Source organism: Xenopus laevis, chromosome 9_10S (assembly GCF_017654675.1).
Source record: "Xenopus laevis strain J_2021 chromosome 9_10S, Xenopus_laevis_v10.1, whole genome shotgun sequence".
Classification (NCBI taxonomy): Eukaryota; Metazoa; Chordata; class Amphibia; order Anura; family Pipidae; genus Xenopus; species Xenopus laevis.
The window spans coordinates 90,001,889-90,021,570 of record NC_054388.1 but is presented as its reverse complement, the minus strand read 5'-3'; the positions used below and the strand labels follow the sequence as shown (position 1 = coordinate 90,021,570).

The following is a 19,682-nucleotide window of genomic DNA, read 5'->3' as shown; positions in this document are numbered from 1 at the left end:
CAAAGTGATGAGGGGGACATAGCAGAGTTGAAAGTCCCATTGCTTTGTCATAGCATCTACTGCCAGAGCCAGTGGGTCCCTGCAGCAAGCCATAAACTTTCCTCCCTGCAGTTGTCTGGATGTCACAAGGTCCACCTGTGGTTGACCGCACTGCTGAATGCTGCTTTGGAGGATTTCTGGGCGGAGAGACCACTTTCATGGGTCTAGTGCCTACAGACTTAGGTAGTTGGCCTGCCAGTTTTCCAGGCCCTGGATGTAAACCGCAGACAGAGTGACCTGATGAGTTTTGGCCCAGGTCAGTATCAAGCCTACATCCCTCAACGCTGCTCAACTTCTGGAGCCCCCTTGGAAGTAATGCCCATGCCGGAGGGTCTTGGGGGAATGCTGAAGGCTGAGCAGGAGTAGACCCATTAGCAACAGGAGAGGAATCCCCACTCTGCTTTCCTGAAGGTGGGGGGGAGCAGAGAGTTCCTGGGTTTGTCAAGAGGAACACAATGGGTCCTTGTGGTATTTTTTGCGCAAGCTAAGTATTTTACTTTAGTTTGGGGTTGTGTGGTCCTGTAAAATAGCCATTCATGGATACCCTCTGTCATGTTAAGAATGCTGACCTGTTACCAGTTACCTACCCTGCAAGTTGCAGCAATGCTGCTCTTACCAGCTCCTGCCTCCCAGTAGTAGTTTGTGTGCCAGATGAGCAGAGTCTGTCAGGATGGAGAGCAGGTAGTGAAAAGGCTGCAGAGATTGTCTGGATGGCATGCTTGTGTGTGTGTTTTGTTAGTTCCTCTGTTTGGATGGTGCTGTGCATTATGTTGGTGCTCTAAAAATACATAATAATAATAATAATAATAATAATGGTGAGCGGAGTGTAGAGTGCAACATCTGGGCTGGCTTCTAACCAGATGTCTGATGTGTTGCACAAGAAAGCACACATAGCTTTGGCATGCTGCCAGAAGACCCTGTTGGGTGTGGGAAACATGACCAGGAACACAGGCAGATAGGATTAGCTGGGAACTAACCCTATGTTGGTGTTCTGTAGCGGAAGGCAGGACTGAAACACCAGGTTTATTCTGTTGATATGCACCATACAGGATCATTGATGGGTCCCTGATGCAATTGGGTGAGCAGCATGCGTGTGCTAGACAGCCCCCTGGATCCATGTAGAGGGACAGGGTAAGGCTGTGTGTCTTGCTCCAAGAGACTTATGTGCCCTAGCGCTGCAAATCCCACGTAGGGGGAAGCCACAAAAAAGGGAACTTCTTGAGGAGTGCTCTGGGTCAGCCCCCGATGCCAGTGGAGCTGGTCTACATGACATAAGGTCCTATATCCTTGAGGGCGAAGAATGGAGCTTCAGGCAGCTAGGCAGATGGGTATAGTATCAGAGGGAGGAACTTTTCAGTGTCCTGATAGTGGTGAACGCTATACCCTTTGGTTCCACTGTCCCATAGCCAAGAAAATGGTATTAAATGTCCATAAATTCACACTGTAATGAAACCTACAAGCTACAAACCCAAATTGGTTATCTTACAAATTATTTTGGTTTATATGTAATTGAAGTAAAAAAAAACAGCTAGACCAGCAGAATTAGCTTAAGAAGAGTGGGGCAAAGCACAATACAATTACAATCTGCTCGACAAATTCATTAGGATACAGAATTTAAAATATCAAGATAAGTGGTAAATATACATAGCGGATTAATGACTGATGGACACACTATGTCAAAGCATGCTAAAGTTGTTCATGCACTTGCTAATAACGGCTATTTTCATAGCCACTCTTTGCCTATGCATTGTTCCAACACAAGAACTCTCAATCATGGTCTCATACGGGGTTAGTGAGCCATTTATTTGGAAAGGTGAAAATGCAACAAGGTGAATACCACCCTGGTGCACCACTGCAGGAATGCACCAGCCCTCATGCAAACTAAATGTTACAGTCAATTAGATTAGGTAGATTTGGCAAGCCACTTAGAACAAAAATGAATGAGGAGCTGGCTGCATATCTAAGTGACAGTATCACTTTATTGGACAAAAATTAAAAAAGTTACAAGCAGAAGGTTCTTCACAAACGATACAGTTTACACAATTCTCCGATTCAGGAACAGAAATTCTTGGAGGAAACCAAGATTTTCAACTAAAACCAGAAGTACAAAAAAATAAATTAAAAAATGGCACAGTGTGTTCTTTTAGGCCTCATAAGAGGCATTTCTATAATCAATGGCAATTAACGAAGTTCATTGTTTATTAAGTCTACTGCCACATAACCTACCTTGTAATTTCCTCATTTCTTTAGATGCTAAAGCACGATTTCCATGCTGAACAGTGGTAAAATCAGGGCTCACATTGTTGACCCTCAGCTCTTGCCCCAACGACTTCCGACCAAAAGCACTTTCTCCAGATCCACCATTGACACTGTAGCTGTCTAAGATATTGCAAAATAACACAGAAAGGGTCATTATTACATACATGGAATAACATATCCCCCAAATAATTTTTTAAATCTATATAAAGGCAACGGGCTTCCGGAAATCTGCTTTTATGCAATATGTTAGATTTTAAAGGGCATGTAAAGTCTAAAATAGAATAAGGCTAGAAATGCTATATTTTGTATACTAAATATAAACATGAACTTACTGCACCACAAGCCTAATCAAACAAATGATTTATGCTTTCAAAGTTGGCTACAGGCGGTCACCTTTTTGTAACTTTGTTAAACATCTTTGCAAGAGTAAGACTGTGCAGTGTGGTCTGGGCTGCTTAGGGATCGTCATAAACAAAGCTGCTTGAGTTGTGCATGGCTGGGAAGTAAGGCAGGGGCTCCCCCTGCTGTTCATAAGTATGATTGTTTCCCTGCTCAGTAGTTAGGGACCGTCTGACAATTCCTATCCACAGCAGTAAACGAAGGGAGAATTTCACAGCATACAGTCAGGTTTCTTATAAAAACGGTACACATTTTTTAATTAAAGTATATTGGAGATATGTCTCTTTTTCATTAAAGAAAGTAAAAATGGGATTTTATTTTTTTGCCTTTACATGCCCTTTAAGGTGACTTCATAGATCACAATAGGATTTACATTATTTTTACTATAAACACATTTCAGTAAGTCACATGAAAAGAGACAGCACCAAGCACTTTTTTTTTTTTTTTTTTAATAAATACATGTTTCACAGTTTCTCATGTATTATATCTTCATTACAGAACTTATTTGCCTATACCACAGCATGAAGCCAAAAGTTCACCTCTTAACACTGCCTTTTCTTTAAAGCTGTCATAGATGAAAATGTGGATTTGTGCTGGGATCTTTAAAATAAGTTGATATTTAGTTCTACAGAAGGTCTGATTCCATAATGAAGTATATAGTATTTATAACGTGATCATAATAAAGTAACTTCAAGTTCGCACCTTCCTCTTCATTCTGCACGTCTGCTTGGACTCTGATATCATCATGTTTTTGTCGAGCAAGCACAGCTGAATTTGAAGTGTGTGATCCATAGGAGGCAGGATTGCCCTGGTCTTTAGAAGAATATTTTAAATTTTCGTGATCGGCTGAAGCACTGTCTGGTCTGCAGAAACAAAACACAGGGGGAAATGAAAAGATAGTTTATAATCAAGAAGCTGTCCACTGATAGAGGTGTTCAAATATATTGAAAATATTTCTAATACAGGTATGGGATCAGTTATCTGGAAATCCATTACACAGAAAGTTCTGAATTATGGAATGGCCATATTCAATAGACTCCATTTTATTCAAATAATCCAAGTTTTTAAAAATGATTTCCTTTTTCTCAAATAATAAAACAGTACCTTGTACTTGATCCAAACGAAGATATAAATAATCCTTATTGGAAGCAAAATCGGGGAGATTAGTCACCCCAAAAAAGAGGAGATTTGTCGCCAGGCAACTAATCTCCCCGAATCTGACCATGTGGCTCTGCCTTTAGGATTATTTGCCTTAAATGCACTCTATAGGAGGTGGATTTAACGTAATTCAGAGCTTTCTGGGTTTTCTTGGTATTAGATCCTATACCTGTACTGAGTTAACATCTAACTAAAAATGCATTTGATTTTAATAAACATATATCAGGCATAGTTATTGCAGGAAACATCTATCTAATCTAATCAGCCTGCTGCATTTTTAGCTGTTGGAGAAATAATCAAAGACTACCAGGTAGTGGGCCAAATAAGGCTGATCTGATCACACCAGGGACTTATGCTGACCCATCACAAGATGACCATGTAAGCTTATAATGTGGTCCTCACCCAGAAGAATTTTCAAATTTGCCCAGCGTGCCATCACAAATCTGTCAGGCAAGCTGTCATTTTGGACCTATGTACAATCTAATAAACTGCTGAATCAGTCTCTCCAAAATATATTATGGAACTGTACAGTAGCAGGAGGGCATGTAGTATATATAGTATATGTAGACCATAAAAAGTCACAATTTAAACAACTAGGTAAATTCACATAACTTTGATTTTGTTTTTTTTTTTGCTGAGAGATTTGTTTTTGTAAATTATTATTAGTTGAAGTTTCTAAACCGGACTGTTTTGCCAAACCAACTGTCCCATCTCAGCCTGTCAGTTAAAGTTTCCAATGCTAATGGACTCCTGCTGCACAAATATGGCAGCCCCCTCATACAGGAACATGGGGCACCAGACAGGAAATGTTAAACCATTGTGCAAATACTTTATGGCAAAGTTATAAGTAGCTTTCAAAGCCAATATTATGATAGATGTAAAAAATTTCTGGTGTCGGTATCTCTTTAAGGAGAAGGGTATTTACTTAAAGGGCATGTAAAGGCAAAAAAACTAAAATCCCATTTTAATGAAAAAGAAACCTATCTCCAATATAATTTAATTTAAAAAAGTCTACCGTTTTTATAAGAAACCTGACTGTATGCAATGAAATTCTCCCTTCATTTACTGCTGTGGATAGGAATTGTCAGATGGTCCCTAACTGCTGAGCAGGGAAACAATCATACTTATGCAAGGGGAGCCCCTGCCCTGCTTCCCAGCCATGCAGAACTCAAGCAGCTTTGTTTATGACAATCCCTAAGCAGCCCAGACCACACTGAGCATGTGCACAGTCTTAGTCTTGCAAAGATGTTTAACAAAGTTACAAGATGGTGACCCCCTGTAGCCAACTTTGAAAGCATATATTATTTGTTTGATTAGGCTTGTAGTGCAATAAGTTCATGTTTATATTTAGTATAAAAAATACAGCATTTCTGGCCTTAAGCCGGCCATAGATGTTGAGATTTTTAAAAGATCAGATCCTGATCGTGAGACCATGATCTTCTCAGAACGATCGTACGATCGTACGAATTTACCATCAACTAAAAAGACCAATTTGCCAGGAAAACAAAGGGTAGCTGCTTGCTTGGCCCTGCAAACATAGATAGATTGCACTGAGGCCGACAAAGATTTTTTGACCTGGCCGATCAATTTCCTAACAGATGTCGGCCGAAAAATCGTAAGATGTACGATCGTTCGAATACCACTAACCGCACGATAATTTCGAAGGATTGGTCGGACTTCCCTAAAATCGGTCGTTCGGCAAGAAGAATCGTCGCGTCTATGGGGAGCTTTATTCTATTTTAGACTTTACATGCCCTTTAAATATCTCAGAATGACTTAGTAAGAGGGGTTTTAGAGGGTCAACTGTGGGCATGCACCTGTTTAAGACACCAGCATTTTTTTTTTTTAACTTGAATGACCTTGAAACTCGAATAGTATCACATTTAAGAAAATACTTGCACGTCTATTACCGACCCAAAAACTCGAATCGAAATTTGAATCAAGTTCGACTAAACTGTAGTCTATTTTTTTTCCCTGAAAAAACTCAAATATCAGGAAGGCTATTAACATCTTCAAATGGGTCACTGGACCTCTGCCATTGACTTTTACATGAACTCGGCAGGTTTTAGGTGGCAAATAGTTGAATTCAAGTTGTTTCCAGGGTCAAGGTATGATAAATCTCGAATTCGAGTTTGGATTATTCCCAACTCAAATTTGTGAGTTTTGACCAAAAAAAATAACTCGAAAATTTGAATTTACAATTCGAACCTTAATAAATCTGCCCCTTAGAATTGTCACTCCTCTGGGCCAAGACCCATCATAGAGAAATGTAAGGGGAAAGATGTCAAAATGTCTATGGAATATATTGTGAACAATAATCATGTGTATGCACACACCATTTATTTAGAATGCAGTGCATTACCTGTGACAGTGGCTAATTCACTTATACCTTCATGACTATTTAGAAAAAAGTACACCACAATTTTAGGTAAAATATAGGCAGACAATGATTGTTGAATAGGCCTCTATCTTTACCAACTGAATGACTTGATAAATCTGTGGTTCCCAAACTGGTTTGCTGGCACCCATTGTTGGGGATTAACATAGTAGCAGGACGAGATCACTCTGAATGCCAGTTAAGGCAAGATTTGGGGAGAAGTTTTTTATTAACTCTCCTTGAGCCCACCTCGATGGTCAATTAGGATTCTTTACTGTTCTAGATATTCTTGATAGAATGACTCTGTACAGACACTCCATGTGATGTGATTATTGGGTGAAAGGCTGCATATTGGGATCTTTTTGTTGTGGATAAATAAGGTAAATATCTGCCAATTAGGGAACTTGGCTTTATTCAAAATAAATGTTTTGCTACTTTTAGGAAATATTGTATTAGCTGTAACTAGACATGTATATGGAATCTATAATCAATCTTCGGTGTTATACCCATTAATGATGTGATTTTCATCATTATCTCCAGTATATAAACACTCTCTTTGGCTCAGATGATGCAGCAAGAGATTCCAAAGATAAAGCATATGTTTCAAACCGCAATTATACCTGAGCAGGATAACTGCTTTAACAATAAAAAGAAAGAGCTGTTGGATAACTACTAAGAAATCAGCAACCTTTACATCACTAAAGCTGAAACACAGACTGAAGAATGTGTCTAGACCAGTGCTGTCCAACTTCTGTGGTACCGAGGGCTGGAATTTTTCTGCCATATGTGGTGGAAGGCCGATAATGGAAACTTGTGTTGACCATGCCCATTTTAAACCACACCATACGGCAGGCAGAGTATGGCATGCACAGGGAGCATGCAGAGTATGGCACACACAGGGAACATGGGGCGGGCAGAGTATGACACTGACAGGGAGCATGAGGCAGGCAGAGTATGGCACACACAGGGAGCATGGGGCAGGCAGAATATGGCACACACAGGAAGCATAGGACAGGCAGAGTATGGCACACACAGGAAGCATAGGACAGGCAGAGTATGGCACACACAGGAAGCATAGGACAGGCAGAGTATGGCACACACAGGAAGCATAGGACAGGCAGAGTATGGCACACATAGGTAACATAGGGCAGGCAGAGTATGGCACACACAGGGAACATGGGGCAGGCAGTGTATGGCACACAGGGAGCATGGGGCAGGCAGAGTTTGGCACACACAGGGAGCATAGGGCAGGCAGAGTATGGCACACACACAGGGAGCAGAGGGCAGGCAGTGTATGGCACACACAGGGAGCAGGGGGCAGGCAGAGTATGGCACACACAGGGAGCATGGGGCAGTCAGAGTTTGGCACACACAGGGAGCATAGGGCAGGCAGAGTATGGCGCACACACAGGGAGCAGAGGGCAGGCAGAGTATGGCGCACACACAGGGAGCATAGGGTAGGCAGTGTATGGCACACACAGGGAGCATGGGGCAGGCAGAGTATGGCACACACAGGAAGCATAGGGCAGGCAGAGTATGGCACACACAGGAAGCATAGGGCTTCCTATCAACAGGATGGAGCAGTTCATACAGTGACACAAACTGGTGCCCCTCCAGTTTGAACAGGTGAACATTTGGGCATTTTCAGTATGGGTCTGAGGTGGGAACAGTCCAGGGCTTAAAGGGGTTTGAACAAAAGAGATGTTACAGGTGTGAACAATGCAGAATTTTAAGGTCTGAATTTGAGGTTTACTCAATGCAGGAGCCAGTTCATCTCAGTACTCCGTACTCAGTACCGCAGGCAGACTTTCATGTATGGGCCACACAAGGGGGGTCGTGGGCCAGTTGCAGCCTGCCAGCTGGACATGCCCTGGTCTAGACAATTAACAATAAAATACAATGAAATAATGGAATCTTTGCCTACAGCATTGCACTATAGCAAAATTGCTAAAGGTAGCCATACATGGCCAGATGGCTGGGCAGCTAATATGCTAGGCTTCCTAATCATCTAGGCATGTGCGACAGGTCAGAGAAGCAGTTTCAACCGATAAAGCTGCAATCAGCATAATACAAATACAAACCGCATGCTAAAGGGAAAGAGACTACTTTAGTTTGGAAAGCACCTGTATTTCAGTCCTGGCTTCAACATCCCCTACACGGCTCACATTTTGCCACTGTCACATGCCAGTTTCCTGGGCCAGCAATCAGCAGCTTAGGGTAATTACCAGTAATCTTTTCCAGTTTGACATCTCAGCTAAGAAACAAAAACAAGATGTGCAAGGCAGATCATACCATTAATATTCTGCAGTAATTTTGTATCTTCAGTCAAGCGTTAAATAAATTGACCCTTAAAAATTGTTTAAATATCTGAGCTGTCAATCATATATTGCCTGCCCCGCCTCTATGCCAGAGTCATAGAGGTGGGGCAGTCAATTACTTTCACTTTCCATTCAGCACTTCCTACATGTCATTACACTTCTCACATTCCCCTTCCCTCCTCAGGCTCTATAATTGTGTAGGGCACAGCTCATGGGTATAAGGTTCCTCATTCTGGTGCATACACAAGATTTTGGGGTTATACACAACTTGTCTTAACAGTGTCCACAAAATGGCCCCTGGCTGCTTGCTGTGATCGTGTAATTCCAAGACTGAAGGAAACAAAATTAAATAATAAATATTGTGTAAGTAAAGTTTATTTTGCTCAACTAACATGATAGAAAAGAATTTGGAATTATTTCTTAGTGTGACAGGTCCCCTTTAAATATTTTTAGCAGATGTCACGTGTTTCTCAATAGAATTTGCTGAAAGTATATCTGGCTTATCTATAGAAATAAGTCAAATCAACTGGACTTGCTGTGTTTTTTCACCAGTCATCCAACTGGCTTTCTCAATTCAGAATAATTTGTAAATCTTCCTTCAAGAATATATATCCTCTGGAATGTTGCTCCAATCAGCATAATCTGTTTATCATAATCCACAATGATGTCATTAAATTAGGTGTTGATTGTATTAGCAAAAGAGATTTTAAAGAAGCCATATATGTAAATACTGAAAAGCCAAGTCAGCCACATACAATGCTGTTTTGGCAACTCTCCCTGGAAGGTTTAATAACACATCAAAGCTCCAATCTTGCTAATACAATCAACACCTAATTTAATGACATCATTGTGGATTATGATAAACAGATTATGCTGATTGGAGCAATATTCCAGAGGATATATATTCTCGAAGAAAGATTTACAAGTTATTCTGAATTGAGAAAGCCAGTTGGATGTCTGGTGAAATGTCTTCAAGCAAAAAACACAGCCAGTCCAGTTGATTTGACTTATTTCTATAGACATACCATGACCTGGATGAATGAGAATCTTCACAAACATTTGTCTGGCTATTTTTAGCAGTACTGGTTTTGGCTGCTGAAAAATAGGTTATTCTATTACCCTATTACTTCAAGAACCAGAGACCACTTGAGGTGAAAAGATAGCACTTATGGGCATAACATGGCATTACCACTGCAAAAGCATAGAGATTTTGCCTCACAGTACAGAGAAACAAAGAGCTGCCCATAAAACCAATGTAATGGTTTTTCCTCAAGGTGATAATGACCAAGCGAACTTGAGCATGATGACAAAGCATGTTTGGTTTGCATAATTGATGTGTTTGAATGCTTTTCACTGATTGACCGACATTTCACTGTATTCTGCACCCAGAACCCAATCTGTATCCCTAAGCCAGAAACATCCATACAATCAAGATATTTTTTATTAATAAGTACTGATAAAGTCATCTTAGCATTCTGAAGCCTAAATAAAAGCACCCTCATTTGTCTCATGCCATTGCTCAATGAATATCCTTAAATTTGATAGCAAACAATCCAAATTTTACAATTTTAATTTCATTTTTAAAAAACATTCCAAAATGTTGACATTTCTCAAAGTGTGAACCTAAAGCTCACTACAGTTTGCCAGAGTAAAATTACACTATTCTATGGGTTTTTTGGGGCCATTCTTGTGAAACGAAGGGAGCAAAGGATTTACACTCTGATGAGATGTGGTAGGCTTCAGTTGTACACAGGTTTATTTCTGCTTCTCAGTGGGCTGCTGGTTTGTTTGATCTATGGTAGTGATCCCCAACCAGTAACTCATGAGCAACATGTTGCCCCCAGTGGCCTCAAAGCAGGTGTTTATTTTTTAATTCCAGGCTTGGAGGCAAGTTTTGGTTGTATAAAACCCGGCGTATTGCCAAACAGAGCCTCAATGTAGGTTGACAATCCATATAGGGGCTATCAAATGGCCAATCACAGCACTTATTTGGCACCCCAAGAACATTTTTCATGCTAGTGTAGCTCCCAAACTCCTCTTACTTCTGATTGTTGCTCACGGGTTCAAAAGGTTGGGGATCCCTGATCTATGATATGAGAAAGTAGAATGCAGCTTTAGTTTCATTTTCAAATTTTGCCCTGTTTAGAGCAATAACAGAAAAAACATTTCCCAATTAAAAGAACAGGCAAAATGTATGGTTAGCGCAAGCCTTTTTCATTAAACCAATGTTGAAAAAAGGGGGTATACTGTTCTTTTAAGATAGGTCTCACAGCATTTACTAACTGAATGACAAAAAAAGTCATTCAGCAAAACAAGCTCCACAATAGATCTCACAAAAGGCTTAACTGCTTTACTCAACACAAAGTTGTGGATCTAGTTTACTCATTCTGCTGGTGTGGGAAAAAGTCAAACCAAATATATAATCTGATATATCTGCCATGGGGCAGTTCCTAAAATATGAACTCAACCATTTATGCTATTCAAAATAAGTATGAGCTGGGACTGATAAGGATATAAACTTAAAACAAATGCGTTTCTTCCCAGGCTACAGAGACAACAAGAAGATGGAAAGTATTTCCAGGGCCTAATTTCTTACAACACATGCATGAAGCAAATAAGTGGCTGCACGTTTAACCACCACGGTACTACTTCAATTCAAATCATCGTTTTTGATATAAACTTTTCTGCACCAGGGTACTACTGCCACCATTCCTGATAGCAATGCAACTTCCAAACCAATACTATTGCCATATTTACAAACATTAATACATAATTCCTAGTTTTCTTTCTCTGTGCGCTCATATATACAATTATAACCAACTGTTATAATTGAATTAAATAAATCAAAAAATGAAACCTTTCCAGTAATGTTGCCACATTTCAGACTTATCTTTTACCCGGGGAATTAAAAACTCACTGTTTTACATTGCAATATAAACTTGTACAAATATAGACACCAATTTTGACACCATATATTTGGACTACAATACCACAAAATCGCATTGTGTGTCACTGCTCTAAAGGGGATATACATTATAAAGTGAACTTTTAACACAATGCTGACAATAGCACACCTAGTCAATGTGAAATGGGTAAATTCAGATTCTTTGCAGTTGCAATATTCTTAGTACAAAGCTGCTTTATGGTTACTTGATATTGCTGAACTCAGATAACACTTTAATTTCAGGTTAGATGTGCAAAAAAAAAAAAAAAAAGCAGTGACTACAGAAATTTTTTGCATAATTTAAAAAAAAAAAAAAAAAAGTGTCATTCTAAGCACTTTCCAATATATATAAATAAAATCACACAAATAAACAATGTTGCAAACCAGCAGATTAAACAATCTAGAGACATAGCACCTGCTACATTATTTTAAGTCACCAAACACGCATATGCTGCCCCCACAATACATTATTTATGCCCCCGTTATGTATGTATGTATGTATGTATGTATGTATGTATGTATGTATGTATGTATGTATCGATAGATCTATATACACTAATACACACACACACACACACTGTGACCTATCTATACACTCACATATACAGTATAAACTATGTGTACCAATACGTAGCTATACTAAATGAACTGTAGATCTGAAAATCACAATAGCTTTATATATTACTAGACATTAAGCCCGTTAAATTAACGGGCGCTAGAACATATGTAGTCAAACATTTATAAAAACAGAATTGTTCTAGTCTAAAAAAAATTCGCCAGAGACGGTCCGTGGGGCACATGCGCAGTAGCGCAATCCCACGGACACAGGGACTGGACGCAGAGACACTTCAACTTTATTATATAGGATGCAGATTTAAGAATAGTATATATATTTGAAAGGAATATTGGATTGAAAAAAATATATTTTTATATTTTTTTACGACAGCTCTGGATCATGACAAAGTATTCAAAGTGTTTTGATTTTGACTGGTGAGTTGTAATGTTAACACAGTTTGATTTTCAACAGCAATATCATTGAGTCAGGCTGCAAGTGGCAGGGGATATATTCAGATAACGATGGGCTCCTAAATTACTCAAAAGTCATCACAGTCAATGGGAATCCATCTGTTGCAAACAGCCATGATTCTAAACATTGCTACTTACGGAGGTGAATAAAAAACAACAACTATCCCTCCAATTAGAGATTGCTAGCAGCACCATACACAGACAATAACAAAAAACGCGTGAACCCCAAACCTGCAGTCTACACAGGTTAACAATTTTTTCAGCCTTAACCAATGGCATGTAGCAGTTCTATAATCCAGTAAACCAGTATCATAACTGCGTCAGCATAGAATACTCCATAAGCCTCATTCATGACCAAAAGTGGATGCAAAGTTGTTCCAATATTGACATTATGCATTAAAGGAGCTTGCTCCGAAACATGCTCTCTGCACTGCCAAGTTTTAAAGCACCAACATGCCTTCCCAGTAATCCTTTTATTACGTCCACAAAGGGCATGGTTAGGTCCAGAGTTCCCACAGGACACACCAATAGTCATAACAGACTTGTGCCAAGCAAATGTCATGCTAATGTTGCTATCAAAGGGGTTGTTCACCTTCAAACACTTTTTTTTTCAATTAATTTGGTTTCAGACAGTTCCCCAGAAATAAAGACTTTTTCCAATTACTTTCTATTTTATATGTTTGACTGCTTTTCTAACATTCAAGTGTAAAGTTTCATTTTTCACCTTCTAAAGTAGCTCGGGGGGGGGGTTGTCAACTCTTAACTGTTCTAAATTGATACATTTAGCTGATACGTGTTATCTTTATCCCTGCTGAGCAGAATCCCTGAGTTTTCATTAACGGAAGCTGTTACAATTGATATAATAGTTGCTAATATTCCACAGATACTGGTGAGAAATGTATCAACTAAATGTAGCAAATTTTAACAGTTCAGATGTTCCTGGATCACTGAGCTGCCAGACTGAAACACCAGAGTCAACATGAACATTAATCTTTAAACTTAGATTTTGGAAAAACAGTAAAACATAAAAGAGAGCAATTGAAAAAAGTCTTTATTTCTGGTGAACAATCTGAAAAAAGGTCTGTGCAAAATGGCACACAAAGTAGCATGTGTTTGGACGTGCAAATACTGTGGATGCATCTTGGTGCAAGGCCACAATAACACTGAGAAAAAGGAATGCTGGGCGATTTGCACCCAAAAACTGTAAAGTAAATGAGCACAGCAGGTTCAGGTCAGATTCCACAAGAAAACGAACCAAAAGAGAAATCTGCAGCTCTATTGTTAGTGATACATATGTATAAATGTCAACATATTCTGCAGTGCTGAACAATAAGTGGATGTTTACACCGAACATACAAATCACATTACAAGAGGTAAAGTAGGCTCTGCTCAAAAGAGCTTACAATCTATGAGAACTCAATTTTGGAGAGTTTTAGAAACTCTGGAGCTCTTCTTATAAATGTGGTTAATGTCTGCTCACCATTGGTAATAATGCCTCTTTATATTATCTGTAAGAAACCCCTGCCAATGCTTTTTACATAAACACCCATGTCCTGGACAACTTTTGTTTCTCTCAATCTTTCTGCCTTGAAAAGATCTCTTCAAACACAATTCTTTAGAAAACCTCTGTCTTAGCATTGCTTTAAGCTGGCCATAGACGCAAAGATCCGATTGTTCGAACCTCGAATGATCGGACTTCCCCATCTCCCGACCTGCCACTAACCTTCAGTTTAAATAAAGTAGTAAAAGAACAGATCAGCCAATGTTCTGCCCCAATCGTACGAAAGTTTATGTCTGACAAACAGTACAGTACATGATATTTTCATTACTTTAAAAAAAACTTTCGGTTTTTGGTGTTACTGTTCCTTTAAAGGAGACATAGGATAAATGTAAAAAAAAAAAACTAATTTTGTAGGCAATTATAAGTAATATATGGTGTTGCTTTTACATGGTGCTAAATATTAATATTATCTTTAAAAATAACCCCTTTATTAGAGCTCCCTATAGATGATCCCTGTCTGTGTTTCAAATGAGGGGTGGGTGTGTCCTGTGGTGTCAGCCAGAAGCCCAATAGGAGGGGGACAGCCAATCACAGCCCTGCAGTCACACAAGCACAGACAGGCTTCAGTTCCCTATCAGGTCCTGCTAGCTGCTGATTGGTTCCTGTCCTACAGTGGTGGGTTCCCCTGCACAGCCTGGGAATTCAGGGAGCAGGAAGTGGAAGAGAAGGTAGGGATTATTAGGGGTTTTTGCAGAAATATTCAATAAATCAGCCTGAAACACTACTTTTTTAAGCACAATTCTTCTATATCTAAATGAGTACAATGCACTGGTATGTTTTTTTGTTTTTTGTTTTTTTACACGAAATGTCTCTTTTAATGAGCTAGGACACTGGTGACCATAGTACTGGGTTTGAGAGTTCTGTGTCTGTATGTATATATAATCTACAGTCTGGTCATTTCCCTAATGGGACCAGACTGCAAATTATAGCCTTATAAACGGTGCGTTCTGACGTCAGAACGCGCCGTTTATAACAGGGGTCCCCGGCCGCTCAAATTGAACGCCGACGAGCCCGTATTGGACGCCGGCGACCAGAGTTGCACGCCGACCCCCCTCCCAACATTTCACACAAAATATAGATTATAATGCGTAATGTAACCCCTACTGAAATCTATAAAGATATTAGAAATCACCTCGGAGTTATGAGACCTTTATTAAAGCACAAACTCCTCGGTGACATATCTTTATAAATCACAGTCGGGGGTACATTATCCACTAGATATACACAGCATTTGTGTGTCATTATTATCAGTGTAGAACAAAAGGCTCCCAGCGAGCAGCCATTACTGACTCTTGCAGCAGTGACGTTGTGCTTTTCCATACGGACAAACCTATAGAAAGTACAATTGGAGACATTGCCTGGTGACGTGTTATTAGAGAAGGTAACTACAACCCTTGCAACTTCATCTCCCACTAAGCTCCGGCTGAAGAGAGCCAATGGCTGCAGTTGTTAGTCGGTACATCATACAAAGAAACGTGAAGGGCCGCGGGTGAGGCGGCTGAAAGTCCCCGGCTGTGAGTGCTCTGCCCCAGGACACAGGCCAAAGCCTGGGATATTAAGGCGCTTGTCAGCTTCCTCTCTCCCTGCTCTGCTCTCCCGCCCCTTATACAGCCGAGCCAGGCCTAGGCCGCTCACTGACCTGGGATGCCAGTCATTCCAGCCCCGCTGGTACTGCTTGGTGCTGCTGCTGTTCAGCCGAGACCCCGGGGCTCTGCGGCTCATTACCCTCTCCGAGCCGGCATGGCCAGCAGCGGGGGAGGGGTCAGAGCCACACGATGCGGGCACACACAGAGACGGGGGTTACGGACAGAAGGCGGGAGTAGTCTTTTCGGTTCCGGCTTCCTGAGGAGGAGGAAGAGGCGGCTACTGGTCGCTGTGAGAACGCCTTGACGACGTTTTCCCCGCCCCTCGAATATAGACTACAATTCGATTAGCAGGGAACTGATATTCCCGCCCCCGGATACAGCCCTTTCTGCTCTATAATTGGCAAGGTACTGACTCAATCCCTCCCAGTTCGTATCTTTATTGGCTACAGCTATATAAGCCCCGCCCTGAAGCTGCTCTCGATGTACGATTGGCCAAGAATGGGACACAAGCGCATCTCGACTGTAAGGAACGTGTTCTAGACTAGTGGGGACTGTGCGCTTGGACTGCGCGGCGGTGAATGTGTTAAAAGGAAAGAGTGCGCCCTCTAAAGGACGGATGGGAAGACGCAATTGTAGTCTGACAATAAAAGCTATTCGCTTCCCTCATGTGGCACACGGAGCGTTAAAGGAACAGTAACATCAAAAAATGTAATTGTTTTAAAGGAGAAGTCAACCTGTACGGAAAAAGAACCCTCTCCACCTCCCCTGTGCAGGCCCTCCTCCCCCAGCCCCCCCCCCCCGCTAATGCCCCTAACTTATTACTCACCCCTCTGCGGTGGCGCAGGTCCTCTGCTGCCGAGTTCACGGGCGCCATCTTCTCCCGAGCGCTCTTCTTCCTGCTTTAAGCAGTGGTTTTTGCCACATGCGCAGTACGAGGCATTTACCGGTAAGGATCTTCTGCGCATGCTGCACCGAAAGTCACAGTTTCTGAAGAAAAGATCGAAAACTTTGCGACTTTCAGGCGCATGCGCCGTTGGAGGCATTTGCCGGTACGGAGCTACTGTGCATGCGCTCGAAAGTCACAAAGTTTCTGCTGGTCAAAGCAGGAAGAAGAGCGCTCGGGAGAAGATGGCGCCCGTGAACTCGGCAGCAGAGGACCTGCGCCGAGGGGTGAGTAACAAGTTAGGGGCATTTGCCCGAGGGGCAGGTAGGCGGGGGGAGGAGGGAGAAGGGCCTTCACAGGAGGGGGGGGAGGGTTTTCTCCCCTACAGGTTGACTTCTCCTTTAACGTAATAAAAATATAATGCAGTGTTGCCCTGCACTGGTAAAACTGTTGTGTTTGCTTCAGAAACACTACTATTGTTTATATAAATAAGCTGCTGTGTAGCAATGGGGGCAACCATTCAAAATAGAAAAAGCTCAGGTTACGTAGCAGGTAACAGATAAGCTCTGTAGAACATGGTGTTATCTGTTATCCACTATTTAACCTGTGCCATATAGTCTTTTTTTCAATTTCCGCCATTGTTACACAGCAGCTTGTTTATATGAACTATAGTTGTGTTTCTGAAGAAAGCACTTCAAAACACGTTCATTATTTGGTGTTACTGTTCCTTTAAATCCAAGACTCAACCCTTACTTATAGGGCACCTGAAGTACAAAATGGTTTCTTCGACTGGAGGTGCGGTCTGATAAGCCTCCCCCTACTCCGCTTGAGGGAAACAAATAGTTTTTCTTGCAAGAAAATGAAGGTAGTGGGTGTATACCTTCCAACATTTTGGAAATAAAAAGAGGGACAAAAAATGTTTTGTCCACGCCCATTTTTGTGACCCCACCCCCTAATTACCAGGTTCATTTTACCAAATTTGGCAGGTTATGAAAGTTTGAACATATTTCTGTGGGTATCTAGTATAGGTCAATCTAAAAACAACTGGACTTGCTGAGTAATCAATGAAGACGTTTCACTACTCATCCGAGCAACTTCTTCAGTTCAAGTTCAACTGACTGGTGTGGGAAACATTTTTCTCCACCTTGACATGGAGAGACCATCCCTGAACAGAGGTGGGGGCCTTCGACACCACCTGTCTGCTACATACAATGCTGTTCTAACATCTGTACCCCGGCGGATTCAGAACACTTCACACATCCATTCATGCAACTCTCACAAGTAACACCTGTATCTAGGAGTTGCATGACACATTGGATAATCCTATCACAACTACACAGAATCAACACCTCTGTGAATTTCTTCAGATGTCACCTCTTTGAAGAAGTTACAATGTGCCATTGTAAATGGATTAGTGGAAGAGTTTATATGCCGAGAATTTCCCACACCAGTCAGTTGAACTGAAGAAGCTGTTCGGATGAGTAGTGAAACGTCTTCATTGATTACTCAGCAAGTCCAGTTGTTTTTAGATTGACCTATACTAGATATACTATGACCTGGATGAATGAAAATCTTCATAGTCATGTGGGGTTTTTTTCAGTTTCAGTTTTGCTAATGAATGTGAATTGCCCTTTAAGCTGTGAATCTAACTTCTCCCAAGAGACCTGTTTATCTAAATTGTTACAATTACTTATTTGCTTATCTTGAAATTGTTACAAAAGTATCTTATCTAAACCCTGCGGCTGTTCTGGGTTCTCTGCCAAAAGCTAATTAAAGGTATCCTGTCATCGGAAACCATGTTTTTTTCAAAACACATCAGTTAATAGTGCTACTCCAGCAGAATTCTGCGCTGAAATCCATTTCTCAAAAGAGCAAACAGATTTTTCTAAATTCAATTTTAAAATCTGACATGGGGCTAGACATTTTGTCAATTTCCCAGCTGCCCCTGGTCATGTGACGTGTGCCTGCACTTTAGGAGAGAAATGCTTTCTGGCAGGCTGCTGTTTTTCCTTCTCAATGTAACTGAATGTGTCTCAGTGCCTCAATATCCTGCTGCTGTTCTGTTCCCCCCAAACTATCTGACCCCGCTAGGTCCTGCTCAGTGAGCAAGAGACTCCTTTCAAGATTGTCAATTTCAAAACTGCAAAGTAAAGCAGGTTGTGACAAACTTGCTGTAAGCACACTAGCACACCAAACTTTGCTGTTTAGCACCCAAGACAGAAAAAAAACCTTTACAAAATAAAACCACAGTAGTTAAATATAAACCTTAATATAAAATAGCAGTTAATAAATACTTATCCTTTTTAGATGATTTGTTTGCTTTAAGTTGCTTTATCCAGTCAGCAGACTGATTCTGTATCTGTATGTTTAGATTTCGGCACCAATTTGCCCGATCATTTGGAATCATCAACAACACTGTCCAGTTGGGAGCTAGCTTTAAAGGGATCATTGGAAAACATGTTTTTTTCAAAACACATCAGTTAATAGTGCTACTCCAGCAGAATTCTGCACTGAAATCCATTTCTCAAAAGAGCAAACAGATTTTTTTATATTCAATTTTAAAATCTGACATGGGGCTAGACATGTTGTCAATTTTCCAGCTGCCCCTGGTCATGTGACTTGTGCCTGCACTTTAGGAGAGAGATGCTTTCTGGCAGGCTGCTGTTTTTCCTTCTCAATGTAACTGAATGTGTCTCAGTGGGACATGGGTTTTTACTATTGAGTGCTGTTCTTAGATCTACCAGGCAGCTATTATCTTGTGTTAGGGAGCTGCTATCTGGTTACCTTCCCATTGTTCTTTTGTTTGGCTGCTGGGGGGGGGAAAGGGAGGGGGGTGATATCACTCCAACTTGCAGTACAGCAGTAAAGAGTGATTGAAGTTTATTAGAGCGCAAGTCACATGACTTGGGGCAGCTGGGAAACTGACAAAATGTCTAGCCCCATGTCAGATTTCAAAATTGAATATAAAAATATCAGTTTGCTCTTTTGAGAAATGGATTTCAGTGCAGAATTCTGCTGGAGCAGCACTATTAACTGATGGATTTTGAAAAAAAAAAATTTCCCATGACAGTATCCCTTTAAATTAGAAACATTGTTTCTTTTTTTTTAGCTGTTCAGTGCAGAGAAATCTTG

The 19,682-nt window shown here is 40.8% G+C and overlaps 1 protein-coding gene across 3 annotated transcripts in view; it reads right to left on the bottom strand.

The window, feature by feature from the left end:
- Nucleotides 1-16,027, bottom strand: part of smg1.S (SMG1 phosphatidylinositol 3-kinase-related kinase S homeolog) — a 94,448-nt gene extending 78,421 nt beyond the window's left edge. The window contains exons 1-4 of one of the 3 annotated variants that reach the window (XM_041577906.1): nt 15,721-16,027; nt 8,356-8,486; nt 3,400-3,560; nt 2,266-2,418 (exon numbers count right to left, since the gene is read on the bottom strand). In XM_041577906.1, the coding sequence (XP_041433840.1) occupies nt 2,266-2,418; nt 3,400-3,560; nt 8,356-8,381 (340 nt within the window). In that variant the 5' untranslated portion in view covers nt 8,382-8,486; nt 15,721-16,027. The remainder of the gene's footprint in view (nt 1-2,265; nt 2,419-3,399; nt 3,561-8,355; nt 8,487-15,720) is intronic. The other 2 variants (XM_041577905.1, XM_018239116.2) reach the window with 2 other exon arrangements.
- Nucleotides 16,028-19,682: the final 3,655 nt, after the last annotated feature.